The following is a 25928-nucleotide window of genomic DNA, read 5'->3' as shown; positions in this document are numbered from 1 at the left end:
AGGGACCGACAGTGGTGGTGGAGTGATAGACTATGAGCACTGGTCATGAGATTATTCTTCCTTTTCCTAGAAAAAGATACATGTTAATACAAGGCTCTGGAGATTCTATACCAAAAGAAAAAATATAATTTAAATGGGAATATATAATGCCACACAAAGTTTATGACATTTTGCTTTCTGGATATATATGTATGTTTGCTAATTATGCCATTTGCAAATAGGAAAAGACTGTGTCTATTGGTGCCACAAATAAGGGAAAATCAGTTGTAGTTGCATCATTTTTGCCTTAGGGCACTCCCACCCTTTAGAGTAGTAACTGGTTATGCCCATGAAACTTCACCCTGAGGCTGTCCTCTCTCTTGTCTGCCCTTTCTTTTTGGAATACTAGAGATTGCTCAGAAATTTCTCTTCTACTTAGAAAACAGCCAAAGTTCCATCAACAGAAGGTTAAGAAGCAAAGTGGGTAGTATTTGACCATTATGTAATACAATCTTTGGTAAAAAATAGAGTGACTTGGAATAAAACTGTCTCCTTTTTTTTTTTCCTCCCCCTGAAAATTTTGTCTCATTTTTCTTAAGTAGTCACTATTTCTCCTTCCTCCAATTCCTGGCAACCAAAACTCTATCAATCTACTTTCTATCTCTGAAATTTTGTCTCTAAGTTTCTCAAAAATTTTTATTTATTTATTTATTTATTTTTGGTGGTGCTGGGGATTGAACCCAGGGCCTCCTGTATGCTAGGCAAGTAGTTTATAACTGAGCCACATCCCCAGCCCTGAAATCTCTGCTTTAAAAAAGAATCAAAGGCAAGGAGACAGTCACAAAACTTGGCTAGATGCCAAAATATCATCAGCAATTCATTTGTTTAAAAATATTAAGCACCTACTTAATAGGTGCTCAAAAATATTATGCATCTACCATAAGTACTACAGATTTATTAAAGTATAGAGAATAAGTGTCAGCTCTTGCCTCTAAAACTCCCTACACTCTTAAAATTGTTTTCTGAACACTTAAAAAAAAATTCTGGAGAACCCAAGAGTTCTTCTAACATGGGCTGGTTTTGCACAATAGCACCCCAGACATTCCATATCAACTTACAGACATTTTGCACCTATCTGGAGAGTCTTGTCTTGGGCCATTCTTTGTCTTCTCAGCCCGTTCTTCTTGAGAAACCTTTCTCATAAGGAAATGACACTGGTTAATCAAGAGAGAAAACACTATTCTTGTTTTTTTTTTTTGGGTGGTGGTGGTGGTGGTGGTGCTGGGTATTAAACCCAGGGCCTTGGGCATGCGAGGCAAGCACTCTACCAATTGAGCTATATCCCCAGTCCGGACAACGCTATTAAGACATATTCACACCCAGCGTTTCACATCCATCTTGCCTCTAGGCAAGCATAAATGTATCTCTTCCTTCCAGTTCTCCCCGTCCTACAACTCAGCCTTTTGACAGGGGCGGGCAAAACATCCCAACCCCCGGCTGCCCGCCCTCCCCGCTCTGCCCTCCCATGTCGCGCAGCCTTCTGGAAGTCGTAGGCACCAGCGCTCCACCGTCCCAGAACTACAACTCCCGGCAAGCGTTGTTCCTCTCTCGTTCCCTGGAAGCGCATGGCCTGCCGGGAGGGGGCTGGAGCAGGCGGCCGGTCCAATGGGTGAGGGCTCCCGGGAAGAGGGCGGAGGAGAAGAGGAAGGAGGTGGACTGTGGGCCCCGTCCCCATTCATTGCCGCGGTTAGTCGGGCGGGGGTCTGGTTTTTTTGGAATTATGGAGGCGCTAATTCCTGTCATCAATAAGCTTCAGGATGTCTTCAACACGGTGGGCGCCGACATCATCCAGCTGCCTCAGATCGTCGTAGTGGGGACGCAGGTGAGAGACGATGGCGGCATTCGCTCGGTCCAGAGCCCAGGGTGCGGGCCTGGTCGGGGCTGCGGCAGTGCCCTCTCCCGGGCCAGCCTTTGCGGCCTGTGGTGGGAGTACCTTGAGAGGTACCCCGGGGCTCTCTGCGCCCGTCCTCCCGGGGCTGCGTTGCACCGGGCGAAGAGTCCGAGGCCTGGCCGGGCGGCGAGGGGCGGAGTCGGCGCGGTGCGGCGGTCCCCGCGGGCCCGCGGGCGGGGTGGGGAAGGACAGTCGGGCGGCGGAACTGGAGTCAGCCTGGACCGGGCGCGGCTGGGTCCGCGGGCCGCTGCTTCCAAGGGCACCTGGGGGACGCGCGGGGCTGCACTGGGCTCGCGGGGGGCCAGACAGCCCCGCCTTGGCTAGTTTCCGGGCGCGGGGTGTTGCTTTCCCTTCTTTCCTTGCCCAGGGGCTACGGAGTGTTTTGGAACCGCGCGGTGGAGCTGAGAAAGGCCGCTGCTGGGTAGCGCCTGCTTTCCTGCACTGCAAACCCTCCAGCTTTCCCAACCGCTGAAGCAGTGCTAAATAAATAGATAAATAATAAATGGTAAAATCTCACGTGTACCTGGAGTTCTGAGTGTTAGAAAGGAATATCCAATTTTTCTGCGTAGGCTGAGGTTTTTGTCTGCCACAGTTTTGTGGTTGTGACCTAAATTTGGCATGAGGTTCTCTGGCTCTTCCATGTTGGGTCTTTTATGGATAACTCGTCAATTTTTAATATATGCATAAATGTTGAGAAAATAAGTGTATTAATTATGGAGGGACAGGAGAAGTATAAAAACTTCGTTTCCTTTGATCTTGATTTAAGATGAATCATAGGACTTTCAATTAGAGTTCAAGAGTAACACATTTTAGTGATTACTTGGTATATAGATTTTAAGCGCTGTCATTCTTTTTTTTTCTTTTTCTTTTTAGGTACTGGGGATTGAACCCAGAGAGCATTTACCACTGAGCTACATCCCTATCCCTTTTTATTTATTTTGAGACAGGGTCTCATTAAGTTCCCTGGGGCCCCACTAAGTTGCCGAAGTGCCTTGAATTTGCCATCCTCCTGCCTCAGCCTCCTGAGTCGCTGGGATTGCCCGTGTTGCGCCACCGCGCTGGCTTGTCATTACTTATAATAGTGTCTTTTGATATTATTAAAGCGACGTTTCCTCCATCATTCTCCAGGAGGCGCATCGCTACATCTTGCTACAAAATGAAATTGCAATAAATATAATGAGAGGGAACTTAATGTTCAGAATATTAGAGGATATCCAAGTACTGCAAACCTTGGAAGCCATAGATCTTTAATTTTTTTTTCTTTTGTTGTATCTGGGACTGAACTCAGGGGCACTTCAGCCATTGAGTCACATCCCAGCCCTATTTTGTGTTTTATTTAGAGACAGGGCCTCACTGAGTTGCTTAGTGCCTTGCCATTTGCTGAGGCTGGCTTTGAACTAGTGATCTTTCTGCCTCAGCCTTCCAAGTCGCTTGGATTATAGGCGTGCGCCACGGTGCCCGGCTTCTTTTTGGCTTTTAAATAAAGCAATAAAAATTATTTTTGAAACAAATTATCTTGGTTTACTATAAAATTAGTATAGATACTGCCCAATCCTGCCAGCATATTCTAGTATTTGTAACAATATTTGTAATGATCAGAAACTGAATCATCAAACATAATAAATCCTGAACAATATTTTTATTGAGCATATTTCATTTAGTCTGAACCATGTAATTAGGTGCTCCATTAAGACTTTGAGTGAATATTGCTCACTGTAATTAGATAATATTTTAGAACACTAGGACTTTTATTATCAAAAGTGATCTGTTTTTGTAAATAGAATTAGAAATGATATAAATTAAATTTTCTTTGGTAGTAATTAAAAAATGTTCCCTAAGCGCATACCAGAAACCTCCCATATACTTTTTAAGATTTTCAGTGCTCTTTCAGCATGAAACAATAAAAGAATCATGGCTTAAGTGTATCAGCATAAGTAGTTTAAAATAAAAACTGAGTTTTCTTACACAAAATAAGAGGTTTTTTTTTTTTTTTCAGTCAATAAACCTGATGGCAAAATAGAGAGGGGCAGGAAAGAAAAGACCCCATCTTTCTGAAAGCCATTAACTGTGCCAACAGAAACCATCCTAGAAGTGATAGTTATGCCACTTTTGTATGTTGATGTTTGAAATTTCTTAAGGGAATTTTTTAACTGATTTAATGGGGTTTATTTCTGTCCAACTCCTTGTTAGCCAAAATTTAGTCCTTTATTATTCATGTACAGAAAAAATAAAAATTAGGAACAGTTTCTTTTTTCCTAAATTTTCCTCAATGTGTTGGAAAAAACACCTCTTCTGCTTACTTTGAATACTTCTAGTATACTACTATCTTATTTATTCCATTTTTTACTCTTTAATGTTGTGTAACATAAATACAGTACACATCTCACATTCTTGTTTAATGGATAGAGTAGTGTATAGTGAGTGAGCTCCAGACATATAAATGTTGCATATGTAGTTCTGACTAGTAAATTTCCCAGTTGTGGTGATCATGTCTTTGTAAACCAGGTAGAGTCTATCTTATATATTACTTACATGTTAAATGGCTGCAGGTCCCACCTTGTTGAACTTAGAACTGTGATTTTTAAACTTGAGTGTGTATAGGCTCACTTGGAAAATAAGTTTCCTGGATCCTATCCCCAAATTTTTATTTTATATGTCTGAAGCTAATGTAGTATCATAGGTTATTCTGATGCAAATGGTTCATAGATGAAACTGAACTATCTACCTGTGTATATTTGAATTGTAAACCACACAGTGCTTTGAAAAGCAGGAATGATTTAGGGAAGCTGAGTCTCAGGGCTTATTACTACTATTCATTATCATGTTGATTTTGGTGGCATTCTTGGTCCAAAGCATCAATTCTGAGGCAATCTTTGCCATTTCCTAAATGTTTTGAACCTTGATTTCTTAAATTTCCTAAATAATACTTATTTGATGGCTAGGGAGTTGGAGGAGTTGAGGAAAGAGAATCATATTTACAGGTGTCGATCATTCACATATTTTATTATTTAGCTAAATAAATTGCTTTCCTCTTTCTCTAGCTGAGATCGTCTGTGTGGAAAGAACAGAGAATGGGGAGAGAGAAGGTTGATACTTTTAGACCATGGTGTACTTTGCAGGTGGAGAAGGAGATAAGACTTAAAACAACTTTTGTGACTCAACTTGGGAAATTTAATCACTATTTCTTAAGTTGAGAATTGGAAGGGGGAGCCCTCCAGGTATGTAATCCAAACCACCATCCAGTAGAGGCATCACAAAGCAGATGACATTAACCAGAGATTGTGGTTTAGTATTGCTAGTAATGTACTTTTCACATTGCATTTAATTTCAGTGATTTAATACTCTGTCTTCAGTAATTAAAACAAATGTAAAAGGAAATGAGATTTGGATTTTAATGACCAATTTGTAAATCAGTTTTTTTTAATAAATTCAACATTCAGAAAATTGAAATTTATATACATAAAATTTACTATTGTGGAGTATGCAATTCTGTGATTTTCACTATATTTACAAGGTTGTGCACCCATTACCACCATCTGATTCTAGAACATTTTCATTACCCGAGAAAGGATCCACTTAGGTTTTAGCAGTCACTTCCTCATTTCACCTTCCCCTATCCTCTGGCAACCACTAATCTACTTTCTGTCTCTATAGATTGCCTGTTGTAGACATTTTATATAAATGAAATTGTTCAATCTGGTCTTTTGTTTCTAACTTCTTTTGCTCAACATAATGTTTTTTTTTTTTTTAGGTTCATCTTTATTATAGTGATTAGTGCAGGTTGAGCATTCCTAATCCAAAAATATGAAATCCAAAATGCTCTAGTGTCCAAAATTTTCTGAGTATCAAAATGATGCTACAAATGAAAAATTCTACTCCTGAGCTCGTAACAGTTACAGTCAAAATGCAGATGCAATAAAAATACTGTAGAATTACCTTTGGGCTATGTTTAGAAGGTATATATGAAACAAATGAGTTTCATGTTTAGATTTGGGTCCCATCTCCAAGATTATATTGTTACTTATATGCAAATATCCCCAAATCTGACAAAATCCCAAATCCAAAACACTTCATTCAGTTGTAAGCATTTCAGATAAAGGATATTCAACCTGTACTTCATTCATTTTTGGTGGCTGAATAATATTCCATCATAGATTTACCACTGTTATTTGTTGCAGGATATTGAGCTGTTACCACTTTTGGGCTATTATGAATAATGCTGCTGTGAACATTTTTTTACAAGTTTTTATGTGAATGTATGTTTTCAGTTCTCTTGGGACTAGAATAGAATTGCTGGATCATATAGTAGCTTTTGTGTTTTAATTTTGAAGAACTGCCAAACTGTTTTCCACAGCAGCTGTAGCATTTTACATTCCCTCCAGCAGTGTATAGGATGTCAGTATACCATTACCAACGTCTTTATTTTTAAGTGTTAAATTATTCTGAATTTTTTTACTTAAAAAAAAAAAAAAGCATCTTTAAATCCCTACCCTGACCCTAAGTCTTCTATGGCCAACTCTTTTCATAGTTTGATGCCTCCTTTTCTTTTTTTCCCCCTCCATTGGATACACTGTCTACATTTCAGTTGCATATGAAATTTTGACTTCTCCTGCTTGATGCCTGATACTGCATACATTTGTTTTGTGTCTGTAGAGATGATGCCTTCATTATGTTTAGTAATTTGGCTCCAATATTGATTGCAGTTTTCATTTCCTGATGTGGAGTATTCTTTTGAGTATGCTTAGGTAAAGAACTTTTTTTTTTTTTTTTTGGTAGTTTCTTTGTATAGATCATAAGCAGCTTCCTTTTAACTTTAAAAAACTTTTGGTGAAATTTACATAATATAAAAATAATTTTAAGCCAGGTATGCTGGTATATGCCTGTAATCCCAGCTATTGGCTACTCGGGCAGTGAAAACCTGTCTCAAAAGAACAAAAAATAACCAAAAAAAAAAAAAAAAAAAAAAAGGCTAGGGTGTAGCTCTGTAGTAGAGCACTTAGCTCAGTGGTAGAGCACTTGCCTAGTATGTGTGAGGCCCTGGCTTTAATCCTCAGCACCTATACCACCACCACCAGTACCACCACCAAAAAACTTCACAGACATATCAGTGGCATTTAGTACATTCAAAATGGGAAACCACTACCTCTGCTTAGTTGTAACATTTTTGTTGCAAAAGAAAATTACCCACTAAGTAGTCATTCCTTAGTTCTTCCTCCAACCACTGGCAAGCATCAATCTAATTTTTGTCTCTGTGGATTTACTTATTCTAGGTATTGCATAGAAATGGAATCATATGATATGTGATTATTTATGTCTGCTTTCTTTTACTTAGCATAACATGGTTCTTTTGTGTTATAGCACATGCTGGTACTTCATTCTTTTTAATGGCCTAGTAATATTCCATTTTAGTAATTTTCCCTAAAAAGGGTGTGTGTGTGTGTGTGTATGTGTATGAACCACACTTTGTTTATTCATTTATTCACTGATGGGTGGTTGGGTTGTGTCTACCTGTTAACTACTATTGTACTACTGTGAACTAGTGTTTGAGTATCTGTTATCTGTTCTTTTAGTATATACGTAGTAAAATTGTTGAGTCGTATAGTAGTTCTATGTTTGACTTTTTGAGGAACTATGAATCTTTTCCATAGTGACTATACTGTTTTATAGTTCTCACCAGTAGTATACCATGGTCAGTTTTTTCTATATCCTTATCAAAATCAAAATTTGTAATTGTTTGGTTATAGACATCCTAATGGATATGAAGTGTTGTGGGTTTGCTTTGCTTTTCCCTAATGACTAATGATGCTGGATATCTTTTCATGTGCTTGTTGAGGTTGTCTTTTCATTGTTACATTTTAAGAATTCTTTATAAATTTTGGATACTTGTTATGGTTTGAATCTGGAAGTCCCCCAAAGGCTCATGTGTTGAGGACTTGTCCCCAATTTAAAATGTTTGAGGCAGGGCTTTTAGGAAACGATTGGATCATGAGGATTCTCACCTCATCAGTGGATTAATCCATTGAGGCTTCATAATTTGAATGGACTAAGTTGGGAGGTGGTGGAAACTTTAGGAGGAGGAACCTTGTTGAACAGTGTGAGTCTTTGGAGACTGTGTCTTGTCCCTGCCCTTTCCTCTCTCTTCTTCTTGGCCACTGAGAGGTGAGCAGTTCTCTTCTACCATGTCTTCTCTGCCATGGTGCTTTACCTCAGTGTAGGTCCATGGCAATGGAGCCAGTCTACCATGGACTGAAATCTTTGAAACTGTGAGCCAAAATAAATCCTCTTTTAAGTTGTTTTCTCAGGTATTTTGTCACTGCAACAAAGGATAATTAACATACTTACCAGAACCTTAATAATATATGGTTGCAAATAATTACTCCCTTCCTACAGCTTGACGTCACTCTCTTGATAGTGTGCTATAGTGCATATAAGTTTTTAATTTTACTGAAGTCTAATTTATCTATTTTTTCTTTTGTTGTTTGTGCTTTTAGTGTCATATGTAAGATATTGTTAAATACAAGATCATGAAGATTTACTATTTTATATTTTCTTCTAAGGGTTTTATAGTTTTAGTTTGTATATTTAGGGTTTTGATCCATTTTCAGAAAATTTTTGCTAGTATGGAGTAGGGGTCCGACTTCAATTTTTACAAATGCCTATTCAGTTAACCCAGCACTATTTGTTAAAGAGACTGTTCTTTGCTTGGTGAATAGGGTTGGCACTATTGTTGAAGGTCATTTGACCATGAGATGTATGGATTTATTTCTGGACTCTCAGTTCTTTTGCATCCTTATGCCAAAACACATTGCCTTACTGTAGCTTTGTAGTCTATATTGAAATTGGGATGTAGGAATCTACCAACTTTGTTCTTCCTTTTCAAGACTGTTTTGGTTATTTGGAGCCCCTTTTCATTCCATGTGAATTTTAGATAAATTTTGTAAATAAGACTTAGGATTTTGATGGAGATTACATTAAGTCTGCAGATTGCTCTGAGGAAGTACTGCCATCAATAATATTAAGTCAGATATAGAATCTTTGGTTGTTAGGTTTTCCTTTTAGCACTTTAAATCATCCACTGCCTCTAGTTTTCATGGTTTCTGATGAGGAATCTGTTATCTATTGTTAATCTTATTAAGGATCCTTTGTACATGATGAGTTGCTTTCTGCTTCTCTCTTGCTGCTTTCAACATTTGTCTTTGTCTTTCAATAGTTTAATTATAATTTGTCTCTGTAGATCTCTTTGTGTTTTTTCTACTTGGAGTTCACTGAACTTCTTGGGAGTGTAGATTCATGTCACTTATCTCATGCTTCTCTGCTTTTATGGAAAAAGTATTTTTTGTTTTTGTTATTGTTTTGGTTCTAGGAATTGAAACCAGGGCCTTGTTCATGTTAAGGACATGCTCTACCACTGAGCTCTACCCCCCACCCCATAAAGTGGAGATTTTTATGGATATTACTTTTGCTATGGCCTTATCAGATATCAGATTTTTATGGATATTACTTTTTTCATGGCCTTATCAGATATCTGAATCTCTTTGCTCTTTTATGTTCCAAAGAACACTGGGCTTATGTTTCATAACTAAGAAAAGTTCTTTTCTAAAGACTGTTATATTTTGTCTTTAGGTAGAAGGTATAAACTATAAAGTAAAAACAGTTTAGCTATTTTAAATACTGTAAGATTATAATTCTAAGAATACTGTAAAGCAAAAATTAAGGAAACCTCTAAATCTATAATTGTTTCAAAATATATTAAGTATATCTTTATCAGCTATATTAATATCAACTATATCAGCTATCTTACACAACTACCAAAAAAAAAAAAAAACCTTAAAAGTTAAAAATTGAGTTGACCTTGGTAAATGTGGCATATGTGAACATTTGTAATTCCTCACTCTCCAACCAGTGCTAGTTATCAGGGTTTTCTTTTTAGAGATGAAAATTTTAAAAATCTTTTTCAGTAAAAGGGCACATCTTAAAATAGAATTCAAAACATTATAAATTTCATTAGAGTTCTATTGGAGGAAAATGGAGGGTAATGCTGAAACCAGGCACACAAATCTTTTTATTTTCAATACTAGGACCTCACATATGTTAGGAAGTGCTCTACTGCTGAGAGCTACATCCCTAATTCTTTATTTTATTTTGAGAGAGTCTTGCTAAGTTTCCCAACCTTGCCTTGAACTTGGGATCCTCCTGCCTTAGCCTCCAAAGTAGTTGAGATTACAGGCATGTACCACCATGCCCAGCCAGGCACACAGATTTTAGCTCCTAAATGCTATACAGGATATTGAATCAACTTTGGATATATGTGGAGATGGGAAAAACTGAAGACCTTAGAGTGCCAGTGGAGTCCTATTTTCAGAACAAGCTAGCTATAATTTTTTCTACTTTGTAGCTGCTGTTCACCTTCCTGGAAAGAGTATGTGGACACTGAATGGTTAAATCACTAGAGAAAAAAACCACTGATCTAAACAATTGTTAAAGAAGTCAATGCTGGGCTGGGGATGTGGCTCAAGCGGTAGCGCGCTCGCCTGGCATGCGTGCGGCCCGGGTTCGATCCTCAGCACCACATACCAACAAAGATGTTGTGTACACCGAGAACTAAAAATAAATATTTAAAAAATTCTCTCTCTCTCTCTCTCTCTCTCTCTCTCTCTCTCTCTCTCTCTCCCCCCCCCACTCTCTCAAAAAAATAAATAAATAAAATTAAAAAAAAAAGAAGTCAATGCTATCTAAAATACTGAGTATAGATAAGAGATTAAAAAAACTGGGAGCTAATAGACATGTTTTGTTGGTCTGAGTGTGTTGGCACAGTATTAAAAAGAAAAATTTTTGCCTACATTTAAAAAATTGGTGGATTCAATTGAAAGACCCAGATTCTAGATTTTCCTTAAAAAAGTCAGAAAAGATCAAAACACTGAGCCCACATATCCAATGGATCTGAATAATGCCTTCTTTAAATAGATCATCCAGTATCTAATTGGTCAAAGCTCCCATTTGCCTTCCCTTGATGCCATTTATCATCATATACGTGGTGTTCTTTCTTATGGTGTGAAGAGGACAATGAAATGTTTTCTGTTTCTACATCTGTATAAAAAGTGGGAAGTTGAAGATGGCCTGGGTTACAGTTCAACCCTGTTGATTAGTTACCTAAGTATACCTGTGCAAATTATGTAACTTTTCTAAAAATTAGCTAATTAATCTATACAAAGAATAAATAGCAATTATTTTATGGAGGAGTTTGCCGAAATGACATTAATCATTTGAAATGGTGATAGTTATGTAGTATGTGCAATAAGCATTGGCCATTACTACTGATTAAGATGGCTGTACATTTTAAGAAAAAAAGAGATTTTGGGAGAACAGATGTTAGAAATATTCATGACATATATTTGGGGGAGGGGTAGGATTGTTGGGGATCAAACCCAGTGCATTGTGTAAACCTAGGCCAGTGCTCTATCATTGAGCTGTACCCTTAGCCCTTGTCTGTCTGTCTGTGTGTCTATCTGTCTATCTATCTATCTATCTATCTATCTATCTATATTTTTTTGATACTGAGGATTCAACACAGGGATACCTTTCCACTGAGCTACATCCTCAGTCCTTTTTTATTTTTGAGACAAGGTATCACTAAATAGGCCACCCTGGCCTCAAACTCGTGATCCTCCTGTCTCAGCCTCTCATGTCACTGGGATTACCAGTGTATAACACCCACACCCAGGTTGCCCTCTTATATATTTAATGTGGAAACAAGAGGTTAGGACAATACAGTTCTGAGGCATTTTAAAAAAAATTACTTTATTGAGGTGTGATTGACATTCTGATGACATTTTGATTGAAGACTGGGTTGATTTATATATTCACTGTCTTTGTGGGTAATTGAGTTTGTAATATCTGAATTAGTTTGCTAAGGCTGCCATAACAAAATATCATAGACTGGGTGACTTAAACAACCAATTTATTTTCTTGGATTTGGAAGCTAGAAGTCTGAGATCACAGTGTTTGCAGGTTTGCTTTCTCCTGAGCCCTCTTACCTTGGCTTGAGAAAGCTGCCTTCTCAATCCTCACATGGTCCTTCTTCTGTGTGTCCAAACTTCCTCTAATGAAGATGCTAGTCAGAATGTATTAGGACTTACTCTGATAGCCTTACCTTAAATTTACCACCTTTTCAAAGACTCCATCTCCAAATACAGTTACATTCTGAGGTACTGGGGATAGGATTTCAAAACATGGATTTTAAGGGGACATAATTCATTTCATCACAACCCATCTTAAAAAGTCTAATATACATATATTGTGTGTATATAAATATGTGTATAAGTGTAAAACTACAAATCAGAAGCCATAAAGGAGGAGGCATAGTTAGACAATCAGTAACAAAATGAAGTTAATTTAGAATTCAAGAGAGAACTTAAAATGTATTTCCCATGAAATACCTCATTTAAGAAAGAAGAACAAAATGACAGGGTGGGAATGGTTGAAAGCAGTAGTAACCGAAATTGCTGAAAACTTATTAATTAAAACAGAAAAATAACTTGAGGAATTCTCCTAAAAGATCAAAACACATGTTGTGGAATTTATTAGAGATAAGGGACTTGAAAATGACAGTTAAGAGAATCAAAATCCTTATCACAGATAATTGGGAGGAGTGCTCGGAGCAGATGACAAAACAATAATAAAGTAAGTCATAGGCAAAACTTCTTCACTGCTGAAGTCAGACAGCTTCAGATCACAATTACTGGACATAAATATTGAAATAAAAGAGATCATTATTAAATATCTGAAACTAAAACACAAGGCATACCACAAACTTCTAAATAGAAGCAGGGTAGTGGTAGTGGTGAAGGGTACAGGTTTCTATAAAGGGGAAAAAGAATCGGACTACTAGTCTACAAAAGTAAATGTTAGATACACAGAGAATATATAGCTTTCCAAGGAAAACTGAAATTTAAAAATTCTGTATCCATCCATAATATAACCATTGTTTTTTTCTTTTTGGATGGTGCTGTGGTTTGATTGTGTCCCCAAAGGAATCAAGTGCTGGAGGCTTGGTTGTCAGTGCGGTGATATTAAAAGGCAGTGGAAGCTTTATGAGGTGGGATTTAATGGGAAGTGGTTAGGTTACTGGGGGTTCTGCCATTGTTCCCTCAATGCTATTCTTATGGAATGAGGTCTCACAAGAGTGGGTTGTAATAAAGAAAGGCCACTCCACACACTTGCTCCCTTTGCTGTTTCCTTTCCCACTTCTCTGTCATATTGTGATGCATCCAGGAAGCTCCTCACCACAGGCTGAACAGATGGGGCTACCCATTCTTGGACTTTAAGTTTTCTAAAGCATGAGCTAATAAACTTTTTTCTTTAATTATTATTTATAGCAGCAGAAACCAGACTAATACAAGTGGTGATGTGCTTTTTGTTTTATTAAAAAAAAAAGGGCTAGGATGTGGCTTAGTAATAAAGTACTTGTCTGGCATGCACAAACTCCTGGGTTCAATCCCCAGCACCACGAAAAAAACCTGATTATACATTCTATAGTTATGATTTACATGTAATCAAAATTAATAAAAATCTGAGAGAGCACAGGGGGTCTGGTGCTAATTTCAGGAAATCTGCTGGGATCTTAGGAATAAAGACAACATATTAAAATTTTTGGTTTTAACTTATTATTTATTCTTGCTCTTGTAGGTCATTTTTCTTCATTTCCCAGGTATGAGTTGACATGAATAGACAAGACTTATTTTAATAGCAGTCTAACCAATTAGGTGGGTTTTAGGAACTCTATTTTCTAAGAAGTAACTCAGTCCAGTTCCAAAATGACAAAAATCAATTCATATCATTTTGTTCACATTTGAATTCCACTGGTGTCAGAGATGAAGTGACATTTTCTAGTGTACCAATGAAGTCTTTAGGTACTTTCTCAGTTTACTAGGCATCATAAAAATGTAGGGTTCATAATTTCTCCAAGTTAATAAGTTTTTTGATTTCTTGAAGCATCATATGAATCAACCATGCTACTAAAGTCCACACAGAGCAGTCATCATGCTCTTCCCATTCATTTTAACATGAGGCTTACTTTCCATTTCAGGTATTTGTACATTTTCATAATGAGACAGGTCATAGCATGAAAGTGTTGGGTCCAAAATGCACTACCATTCAGTATATTTCATTTCTGAAGGAACCTTAATCCCACAGATACCTCTTTTTTTATTGCCTTAGAATGGATACCAGCATATTTATGTCAAATTTGGATGAGTGTGATCCACACTGTGCCTGAATCCAGGTGCCTCTTATTGGCTGCCCCCTCTAGCTGCTCCTCCAGTTGAGGTCCACAGTACAGGTCTCATAAGGTTGGCAAAGGGTTCTTTGCCATAGCAGTGCCCCAGGTCTATGTGCCATACAACCCTTGTAACCATTCTTTTTAAGTGAATCCTAACCAAACAAGAGAACAGAAAATATGTTTGTCTTAGCTCTTCGTTTCCTAAGATGACGTGAAAGAAGATTGAAATATTACCTGAATTGCTTATAGACCTTTGTTGCAGACTTGAGTAATACAGTGAGCTTTCTTCTGCCAGAGCTGGACACTTAAGAGAGTACAGATCACTTTTACAGAAGGCAGGTTGTACATAGTAGTTGATGTATAACCTATATCCAAGTTGTGTGGCTCCATCAAGTGTTTGCTTTGGGTATAGGAGAAAAGAGGCCTTTTATTATCTCTTCAGTGGGAGATTCTGTTCCACATTTGAGGCATTATAAAATTATTTTGAAACACTGAAAATGTCAACAGAGTATAATAATAATAATAATAATAAATACAGTAATATTATTAATATTGTTAAATGTACCTTCCAAATTAAAATATTAATAGCTAGTTAAATTTCTTTTCAGAGAAATGGAAAGAGAGGCACATTCTTGAATTTGGTGTTTTGTCATACCCTTGCACTTCATTATACATATATATAGAGCGAGAATCTAAACAATATATAATATTTTCTTAGATGGATTTAGCTCAAAGTAATTGGTGTCAAATAAATAGTATATGCCCTTCTGCAATGTTTTTGACAGTCATGTGAATTCATATACCCAGGCCTACATTCCTCATTTATTCACTTATACTTCTCTAAAACAGACAATTATAAGAATATATTACAAATTATCCTCTTATTGAGGAACATTTGTCCTGTTCTCCATGTCACTAAGGACATTCCTATGCATATCTCTTTATACATGTTTCAGAATTTGTTTAAGTTATCAAAATGGAATTGCTAGACTGTATGTTATATTTATTTTTAATAGATATCTCTGCTGCTTAGGATGTTATAATCATTTATATTCCTACCAACAGAGCAAAGTATGTTTATTTATATAGTACTTGGTATTGTCATGATTTTTATTTATGATTTCTCATTGTGGTTTTTGTTGCATCCTGCTGATTATTAGTGAGTTTGAACCTCTTATTTCTTGACCTTTTGTGGTTCTGATATTATGAGTTTTTGTTCCTATTTCTGTACATTATTTTCTATTAGGTTATTCATCTTTTATTGATTTGCAGCAGTTATACATTTTGGTTATGAATTATTTTTCTTTTTTTGCATGCTAAAGATTTAACCTAAGGCCTCATACATGCTTTACAATAGTTACTAATTATTTGTAAGTTATATGGATCACAGATATTTTCCCTAATTTTTTCTGTGAGGGCAGGAAGTTTTAATTTTATGATCAACCTTTTCTTCCCTGGTTTGTACATTCTGGGCATTGATTCCCATAGATCCTTCCTGATTCAACAGGTGAAATTAGGATTTTTTTCATTTGTAGAAAGTATTAAAAGATATACTACTTTTGACTAAGGAAAAAAAACAGTACGGGAAAAAATACAGTATATATAAAAACACAGTATATTGAAAAGTTAAGAAAATTGCAATTCTAGAAGTATTTAAAATGTGTATTAGGTATTATACACATTTAAAAGAGACTATCTAATAGAGGTTTATATGTTATTATTTACTGCATGTTAGATATTAGTATTGTTATCTGTATTAAATTTCCTGAGTATGATAATTATGTAGTTATAGAGAAGAATGACCTTGTGCCTAGGAAACACATGCCACATTATTTAGAGGGGAAATATTCTGGTATCTGTTACTAACTCTGAAATGGGAAAACAAAAGAAAAAAGTATGTGTGTATGTGTAAGGAGAGACATAAAACAAAAAGCAAATGTGTCAGATTGTTAATAAATGATCAACTCTGTGTTAAGGTTTGTGACTTCTTGCAACTTTTGGTAGCATTTAAAATTTCAAAATAGGCCTGGGGTTGTGGCTCAGTGGTAGAGTGCTTACCTAGAATGCACGAGGCACTGGGTTCGATCCTCAGCACCACGTAAAAATAAAATAAAGATATTGTGTCCACCTAAAACTAAAACTAAATATTTAAAAAAATTTTCAAAATAGCCGAGTGCAGTGGCACATGCCTATAATCCTAGCAGCTTGGGAAGCTGAGGCAGGAGGATTGAAAATTCAAGGCTAGCCTCTGCAACTTAGTGAGGCCCTAAGCAACTCGGCCAGAGCCTGTCTTTAAATAAAATATTAAAAAGACTGGGGATGTGGCTCAGTGATTAAGTGCCTCTGGGTTTAATCTCTAGTTCCCCCCCAAAAAAACCCTTTTTTTTTTTTTCAAAATAAGTAGTTGGGGGAATATTCAAAACAAAAAAAATGAAATACATTATAGATAAAGAGCTTTATAAGAAATATAAGCTTTATAAGAAATATAAGCACTAGCATTTACATAAGCAGATCACAAAAGGAGAAATACAGAAAGCCCTTAAAAAAATTTGACCTCAGTGATAAAGGAATGCGGGCTGGGGCTGTGGCTCAGTGGTAGGGCGCCCACCTTGCACGTGTGAGGTCCTGTGTGAGGTCCTGAGTTCCATCCTCAGCACCACATAAAAATAAAGATATTGTGTCCATCTACAACTAAAAAAAATGTTAAAAAAATGATAAAGGAATGCAAATTTAAAAGAGCTGTTAGTGTCCATCTATCAAAGTAGCAAAGACTTGAAAAGTGACAATGTCCAGTGAGGCTGGGGATGCAACAAACAACAGATTTGTAACTGTTGGGAGTACAGCTGAATGCTGCTATCTTGTGGTATGCAGTTTGGCAGTAACTATGAATGCTTAAAATCTGTATCTTCTTTAATTGCAGCAATTTAATTTAAATGAACTAAATCTAATGAGGTAATAAATGAGTAAGGTTATGTATACAAACATATTCACTGCAGCATTTTTCTTAATAGTGTAAACCATTTAAACATTCATTTATTAGGGTTTGGTTTTATACACAGTAGAATACTGTGTAGAATACTGTGTAGAATAGTTTAACCATTAAACTCTGACGTTGTTAATATAATGATATGAGACTATATCCCTGATTATTACATTAGAAATAAAAGCAAGTTAGGGAAAGATATATTCAGTACTGTCCCCATTTAATGTGAAATAACTACATTTTATAAGCATGATTTTATGTATATATCAGTATTATGTAGATTTTAAAACCTGGTTGAGGGAGTATCAAAAAAAGTAGGAAAATTATGGGAAAAGGGACTTTTTTTTTGAGTAGGCTTTTATTTTTTTGTTTTTGGATTTTTTTTTAATAAGAAAGATGTCCTAATAGAAAATATAATTAAATTTCATTTAAAAAGTTTCCACTGATTTTTCCCTTAAGATAATCCATGTATGTTGCTTTATTAGTAGTCTATTAACAGAAAAAAATCTGTTAAGAAACTCATTGTTTTCTTGTATATTCTGTTTTCAGAGCAGTGGAAAGAGCTCAGTGCTAGAAAGCCTAGTGGGGAGGGACCTGCTTCCCAGAGGTACTGGTATTGTCACTCGAAGACCACTCATTCTGCAACTGGTCCATGTTTCACCAGAAGATAAACGAAAAACAACAGGAGAAGAAAATGGTAAATTTCAAATTGGAGATAAGAGTTTTTTTACAGCTTTATTCTTTTTTTTTGTCTGTTCTTAAAAAGATATGCATTGATTAGACAATTAACAATTAGTGATCATAGCAAAATTAGAAGTCCTATGAAGAGAAGCAATATGCATTTTTCTTAATGTAAAAAAAAGTAATTTTTGTTTTTGAAGGGCCATGAGCAAAGCTGTTGGGAATAGTTCCTTTGGAGGAATTCAGCTTAGTAAACAGTTAATACTTTTCAAGTTGGATCCAATGAGGCACTCAGTAAATAGTAATCAGTTATTTTTTTTAAAAAAAAAGCTTTTAAATGCTTTATGGAGTATTTAAAGTTTTTTCCTCTTCTAGTTTTTAACCATTAATATATTTTTTAAACTTTGATTTAGAATTTTAGTCATTTAGATTCTAGTTGAAGAAATTCATTCATCATTCATTCTTTTTTTTTTTTTTTCAATACTGAGGATTGAACCCAAGAGCACAGCCCTTTTTATTTTATTTTTAGACAGTCTTGCTAAGTTGCGCAGTTGAGCCTTGAACTCACGATCTTCCTGCCTCAGTCTCCTGAGTTGCTTGGATTACAGACATGTGTCATTGTGCTCACCAAAAGATTTCATTTTAAGTAAAATTAAAATGACTAATTTTTAGCTTAGCATTGTTTTCTCACTTTCCCTTTTTTTGGTCTTACCATGTGCTTGCTATTTTTGATTCTTCTGCTCCTCTATCGAAGAGGAATATTATTTATAGAAAGAGTTGTAATATTTAAATTGTTATTAGTTTTTTCTATTCTCATGTTAAGGTTTTCCTATATAACACATACTATTTGATTTTTAAAGATTCTCTTCTCCCTGTGTTTAGGTTTAGTCTCCAGCTAAACTGAATTAGGCTATTTCTTTAATGGATTAATGACTAGTAAGCAAGGAATATGAAAGTAAGCAAAATGCATTGTTTTATATAACAAGGTTTTAGAAAAATTAAACTGAAAATATTTTAAGAAATGCTATTTTGTCTATTAGCTTTTAAGTTGCTTATTAAATATGTATCCTATATTAATCATATTAGTGAGATTTGAAATGTTTGAGTAATATATTTAAGGGCTGAGGATTTAGCTCAGTGGTAGAGCACTTGCCTACCACTCTGATCCCTAGTATTGTGCATGCTATGTACTAACCCTGTGTGACCTAGAAAACAAAAAAGAAAGTTATGGATTCAATATTCCTGTTTATTTCAGTGTTCAGCTCAGACTTTCTGTCTTACAAGTCTGTAAAATAGCTCTAATTATTAAGTAACTTTTGCAGTAGAGTACCATGTCTGTAGCCAGGAGCGGTGGCACATGCCTTAATCCCAGTGATTGAAGAGGCTGAGGCAGGAGGATCTTGAGTTCAAAGTTAGCCTTAGCAATGGTGAGGTACTAAGCAACTCAGTGAGACCCTGTCTCTAAAAAAATATAAAAAAGGCCTGGGGATGTGGCTTGGTGGTTAAGCACCCCTTGGGTCAATCCTGGTACCACCCCCCCGGCCCCCCAAAAAAGTACTGTGTGTTGTTTCTTACCTGCAGAGATCTGTGTTCAATGCAATTTCATTCTGCTTATATTCTGATGTAAGATGAAATAATGATATTGACAAAATTGATGGTATTTTAATTTCTGTATTTGATTTTTTTCCTTCATTTATTATAAGATCTATTGGTGGTGTTTGTTTTATTTTTAAGTGGGGAAAACCTGTTATGAGCATCTACTATGACCCTAGAATGTTAATCATTGAAGCAAGTTAGCAGAGTTATAGATGTTAACAAGTAATATTTTTTTATAGACTGTCAGAAACAAAGAAATCTTTTAAATTATATTAGATATATCTAATATAATTGTGTGTTATTAATCACTTTACATTTCTTTAATATTTCTTTATTATTGAAATTCTGAACTGCAGATTTAATCCTTGTGGGCTAACCTATGTTTCAGCCTCAAATATGTAGAATAGCACTTTTTAAAATTCATCCCCACCAATTTCATTAAATACACTTGTCAGACAATTTTAGCTAAGATTTTAAGAAAACTATATAGCATTATGTCTCTTAATTTTTAAATTTCCTTAAGTCACTTTGAAAGAGCAGAGGATATCCTGTCTCTCAGAAACTACTTGCAAATGTGGGCAGTGTTTCCTTAGATTAAAGCTTTTCTTGTTTGGAAAGGTAGTATATTTCAGCTATAGATGTGTCAGTTCCTCAGTATCTCTTTTGCTGTATCTGTCCAATGTGTTTTGTTGATGTCTCCTTTCTGTATCTTTACCTGTGTATACATTTTCCCAAGCTTAGTGCTTTTTTATACACACACACACACACACACACACACACACAAAGTCAGGTCGGATATGGTGATGCATTCCTGTAATCCGAGCCCCTTGGGAGGCAGAGGTAGGATGATCACAAGCTCAACGCCAGCCTGGGCAATTTAGTGAGACCCTGTCTTAAAATATAAAATAAAAAAGGGCTGGTAGATCAGTGTTAAAATTCCCTTGGATTTTAGATTATTAGATTGGTTAAATCTAATATTAGGGGAAGAAAATGACAAGTTACCTAGAACACAAAATAGATAACCATAAATTTGAGTACTAAATTTCATATTTTATTCTATGATAGTTCTTTAGTTTCTCATTAGAGCTAATTTCTCCTGGATAAGCAATTCTAGTTATCATAAATCATTCTAACCCAGAGGAAATTGGAAACCATGAAGTAGATTAGCATACAGTTTAATTAAAAGAGTATGAACTTGCTGAATGCAATGGCACACAGCTGTAATCCCAGCTACTTGGGAGGCTGAGGCAGGAGGATCACAAGTTTGAGGCTAGTCTTAGCAATTTAACAATATCCTTTCTCAAAATCAGAAGGGCTAGAGATATAGCTTAGTGTCAGGGCGCTTGCCTAGCATGTGCAAGACCCCTGGGTTCAATCCTGAGTACCCCCACCCCACTCTCCAAAAGGATAAATTACCCGATAGCCTGACAATAAAAGAGAATGGGAGGAAATCATAAGCGAACAGAAGTTCTTCAAAAAATTATTCATTGGCCATTTTGTATAGGGATTTATAAAGCCTGTGAGGGCTTTGTTATTTCATAAAAGTCTGAGTTACTAATAACATACTAAGAACAGTGCATTCTAAAATGACAGAGAAGTCTGGCATGGTGGCGTATCCCAGTAATTGAAGTATTCAGGAGGCTCAAGCAGGAGGATCACAAGTTTGAGGCCATCATTAGCAATTTAGTGAGAACCTGTTTCAAAATTAAAAGTATTAGGAATGTAGCTCAGTGGTAAAGTATCCCTGGGTTCAATATCCAGTACCACCGCCCCCCCCAAAAAAGAACAAAACAAAATCCAACATGGATAAGTGTAATTTATATATAAGTCTATCAAAACTGGCTAAAATATTTTAGTGTTTAATAGGTATAATTATGATGAAAGTTTATTTAGCATGGGATCAGATCCTTCATTCTACTAGCTACTTGGGAAAATTGATGTATCAGTACGTAAATTTATGGTATTCTCATTGCTTCCTACTTCTAACAATGTAAATGAAGTTTTTGTTAAATTCTTATTAAAAACAAAATTAAACTATGTTTTAGAGTAGGGTGTTTAGCTTGAACTTTATAAACTTTACAAATATCCTTCATATATTTGTAAAAAATCAAATTTTTATCAGATTTTCTTTTATACAAAATGCAAAAGTAGCATGCTGATTAAAGGCCAAAATTCTGCTATATCTTATGCCTCTGAACAGTGAGTCATTGGAAACTTGAAAAATTATGAATTTTGGGGAGAGAGATTTTGTTTTATTAAGTACATATAAAATAGGATAATACTAATATTTAGGATAATACTAAAAATTTTGTGTATAATTTGAACTATTTAGTTAAATTACCCATATAGGCAATAAAGACCAAAAGAAAAAGGTAGGATTAATCTTTCTGTATAGAGGGTTGTGGTTATAAACAGTAGACTCCTTTCGTGGATTGAATCCATGAAGATGGAGAGATTACTTTCTGTTAAATTTAATTTTATTAACCAAATATATTCTGTTAAATTTAACATCTGCTTCAAAGAAAATACCCTTATAAAGTTCAGTCTTTGCTAATAGGGCAAATACTTGCATATACTTACTAATTCTTAAGGTTTTGAAATAAGGGCCCAATATATTTTATAGATTTCTTTTTTTTTAATCGATTTATCTCTTCTTACAGTAGGCTATCAAATAATATCTCAAAGGCAAGTTATTGAATAGTGGACTAATTTTAATCTATTTAGAATTAGAAACAATGGTGTTTTCTAAAAATGTTAAAAAGAAACTATGGCACACAATGTGATTTATAATTACTTAAAAAAAATATATATATACACACATCCTCTAATTCAAATGGTAAATTTTGAATAATTGAATGCTATGTGCATTTGAAATGTGATCATATTTTTACAAATTTGATTTTTTAAAAAGGTTTAAAATTTTAGGGTAAGCACTAAACTTTTCATTCTGTGCTGTTTCTCTTTAACTACAGACCCTGCTACATGGAAAAACTCAAGACACCTTTCTAAAGGTTTCCTCTATCCATTTGTTTTTGGCCCTTCTTTTTCTATTATGCCTGCATGTGTGCTTATGTACTCTTACAGGCTGTGTGCATTTTTTTTCCTTCCATTTTTATTTGCCTATCCACATTGATTGCAGGTTTTATCTTGTTATCTTTCTGGCATTACATCAAAATGCAAGCTTTTTTGGTGGTGAATGTAATTTATTTTATTTTTATTTTTAAAAACATGCTTGTGAAACTAGGCCTCTTTTATATTATAAGGTAAACTAAAAACACCCCTTTGGTATGTAGTACCTGCCTTTGTGAGTTCTGTTCACCTAGATAACTCCAGTCCTCCAATGAGACTTCTTGGAAGAAGGTACTATGCTTCAAGTAGGTGAGCATTTTACTTGCAAAAAGGATCCAGTTTTATTTACCTTTATTCCACCAAAGAAATGATCCACCTTTCTTTGATAAATATTTATGTGGATATCTTATAGTCATTTTATTTTGATTTTAGGTAGCTAATATACATTATTCAATACACTTCATTATTATTAAAAACTTCTGTGAATTTGGCAAAACCAAAATAGCTCTGCTTGGGAGAGGTAAATTTAGATTATCTTTATACAATTAAACATTTCTAATTTCTGGGAAAAACAATAAAATTTGTTCTCCAAGTTTTAGCCTACTTTACACTGTGTATACAGTGAATCTATTTTCCTTATTTCAGCCAGTACAGAAGGAACAGACCTATGATTGGAAACTAATGGAGAGTGTGTCAACTCCATATAGTGCATATACCAGGTTTTTTGTTTTTGTTTTTTCCCCCACTCCATTTCATTTCTTTCCTACCTTCAATTCCATGGGAAAACACAGCTTTGACCTTGGGGGAATTATCTTAAAAAGACATGTTACGAAACAGTTAACTCCATGCTACTGAGAGAGCTCTTAAAGAAGCACCAAACTGTGACTTTATAGGTATCCAACTGGAAACTAAATAAAACAACAACAAAGCACTGAAAAAATTGGCTTTCATTCCTATAAGAAAATTTTTACTGGGGGTGTATGCACAAATATGTTATATATGCTTTTTGTATTACTCAATGGAATTCTTTTATTTTCTTTTTAGCCATTAGCTTAAATGCATATTTTCATCAGATAAACTGCTTTCATACATAATATGTTTGGAGAATATACCTTTTACTATATCATATTACAAATAAATAAAAATGAACAATTTTATTTATCAAATCTATAGAGTTCAAATGGTGGCAAGACCTATGAACAAATCTCCCTGAAATTAGACATGATTTTGATATATGTGATACAATTTATTAAATTTGAAATGTACAATTTAGCAGATCTTAAAACACTTGTTACCTTGTTAATGGCAAAATAGGAGCAAAAAAAGCAATTTATTGTGTTGCCTTTTTGAATTCCTAACCATAAAAAGTGATTCCCATAGTTTTCAATAAATTAGTTTTTCTTTTTCTAGGGGTAGAAGCAGAAGAATGGGGTAAATTTCTTCACACCAAAAATAAGGTAATCATGCAAGAATGTAATGAAGAAATAGCATGTTGAAAATAATATTTTGGAGAAATACTAGATAATTTAATTTCTTATCATTGGCAATCATGTTATTTTAAAGCGAACATTTCTTGTAAAATAAATCTTAGTAACGTTTCTAACCACAATAGTATATTTGGCAAACAATCTCTAAAGTGAGCCTGATTTCTCTCTAATTTGGAGATTATTAACTGTTGCAGTTTGAAGATTCATAATTGTGGGATCACGCAACTTTGAAACAAAGCTTTGAAAAACTGAATCTCTGGGCATGGTGGTATATGCCTGTAATCCCAGTAGTTTGGGAGGATGAGACAGGAGGATTGCAAGTTCAAGGCCAGCCTCAGCAACTCAGTGAGGCTGTAAACAGCTTAGTGAGACCCTGTCTCAAGGGGGAAGAAAAATAGCTTGGGCTGTAGCTTAGTTGTAAACTGTTCTTGGGTTAAATCTCCAGTACCAAAAAAATAAAATAAAAACTAAAAACTATGAATCCTAGGCTCAGAACAAGTATATGTGTGCATTAGAATTTGTTTACTCATTCTTTGAAGCAAATTGATAGACATCCTTAAAATGTGTGGGTATCTCCCAACTTGAGAGCTTTTGGTCTTATTTTAAATATTGTGCTTTTTGTTTCAATAACTTTCAGCTTTACACGGATTTTGATGAAATTCGACAGGAAATTGAAAATGAAACAGAAAGAATTTCAGGAAATAATAAGGTAGGCATCTTTTTAGACTTGGAAGGCATAAACATCAGTAAATATATCATCGAGGATTTTTCTGTATCTAAAATATGAAGAGTATTGTAAATTTGCAGTCTTGGTTTTTGAAATAAATGGAGTATTTTTATAACATAAAAACTTTTGCTTAAAATCACTTGTTTTGTGACTGGGGATGTGTGAGGTGCTGGGTTTGCTATCTGGCATCAGAAAAAAAATCATAAAATTCATTTGTTTCTTAGAACTTTTATTTTATTTATATTTTTATTCTTGATCCTATCAGGTACACATTACTTTATTGTATAATTATTCTACTTATTACAGTTATTATGAGTTATCTTTTTTGGATGGATTGATTTTTCTGTAACTCAGAAGCATTATATAGCTTGTGAGACACATGTATTTGGAAAAGCTTTTTTTTGTGTGTGAAAATGAAAAGCAATATGTTAACTGATGACTTTCTTATTTTCTAAGATTGTGAGAATTTAAAATAAATTAGATATCTAAGATACCATTGATCTCAATACTAGGCACTATCACCGCCTCACATAAATCCTTCTTTTTTGTTTTTCTTTATTCTTGTAACTTTTCTCTCTCTTTTATTCCTTTTTTTGTTTTTACCTCCATTCTTGTATTATCCAGAGGCACATTTAATCCCACAAACAGTCCCTAGCCTAATATTAATATTTTTCACATATTTATTGAGTCCTTTTATCTGCAAGATGTTGTGAGGTTTTTTTTTTTTTTTCCCCCTACCAAAAGCAGTTTTTGGAGACACATTAAGTCTTTATGCCTATTTGTCTGTTTTAGTGACTGTTTTGTTCATTATTTTACTCTAAGCTGATAACTTTTGAGTTTTTGTTATAGCTGCTATATTTCTATGAGTTTCTGATGTTGTTATATATAGGAAGAAAAAAGGGACCAGATAATTTTGTCTTTGGGGACATTATTAATCATAACACCAATTTGAATTATCTCTACAGAGATCCCAATGTACATACTGAATTCAGCAGTTGGTGGTGATTTTATAGTACCAGAACTTAAAGTATGAGATTATGATGATTCAGAAATGAAAGTGTTTAGTTACATAAACTGAATGTCATGAAATATTTAGTCTGTATTCATACAAGATGTTTACATTATATAAAAAATATGTTTACATTATGCTAAGGATATAATTTACTTACCTGGTAGGT

The 25928-nt window shown here is 35.0% G+C and overlaps 1 protein-coding gene across 9 annotated transcripts in view; it reads left to right on the top strand.

Moving 5' to 3' along the window:
* The first annotated feature begins 1640 nt into the window (after positions 1–1640).
* Positions 1641–25928, top strand: part of Dnm1l (dynamin 1 like) — a 55566-nt gene continuing 31278 nt past the window's right edge. For 4 of the 9 annotated variants that reach the window (XM_026412327.2, XM_026412326.2, XM_026412323.2 and 1 more), the window contains exons 1-5: positions 1641–1861; positions 17740–17887; positions 22440–22478; positions 23947–23993; positions 24661–24732. In XM_026412327.2, coding sequence (XP_026268112.2) covers positions 1760–1861; positions 17740–17887; positions 22440–22478; positions 23947–23993; positions 24661–24732 — 408 coding nt within the window. In that variant the 5' untranslated portion in view covers positions 1641–1759. Of the gene's footprint in view, positions 1862–17739; positions 17888–22439; positions 22479–23946; positions 23994–24660; positions 24733–25928 lie in introns of those variants that run through there. The other 5 variants (XM_026412329.2, XM_026412328.2, XM_026412325.2 and 2 more) reach the window with 2 other exon arrangements.

The sequence above is a fragment of the Urocitellus parryii genome, chromosome 5, assembly GCF_045843805.1.
Source record: "Urocitellus parryii isolate mUroPar1 chromosome 5, mUroPar1.hap1, whole genome shotgun sequence".
NCBI classification, from domain to species: Eukaryota; Metazoa; Chordata; class Mammalia; order Rodentia; family Sciuridae; genus Urocitellus; species Urocitellus parryii.
The sequence above is the reverse complement of the archived record's forward strand: the minus strand, read 5'-3'. Positions and strand labels throughout refer to the sequence as shown.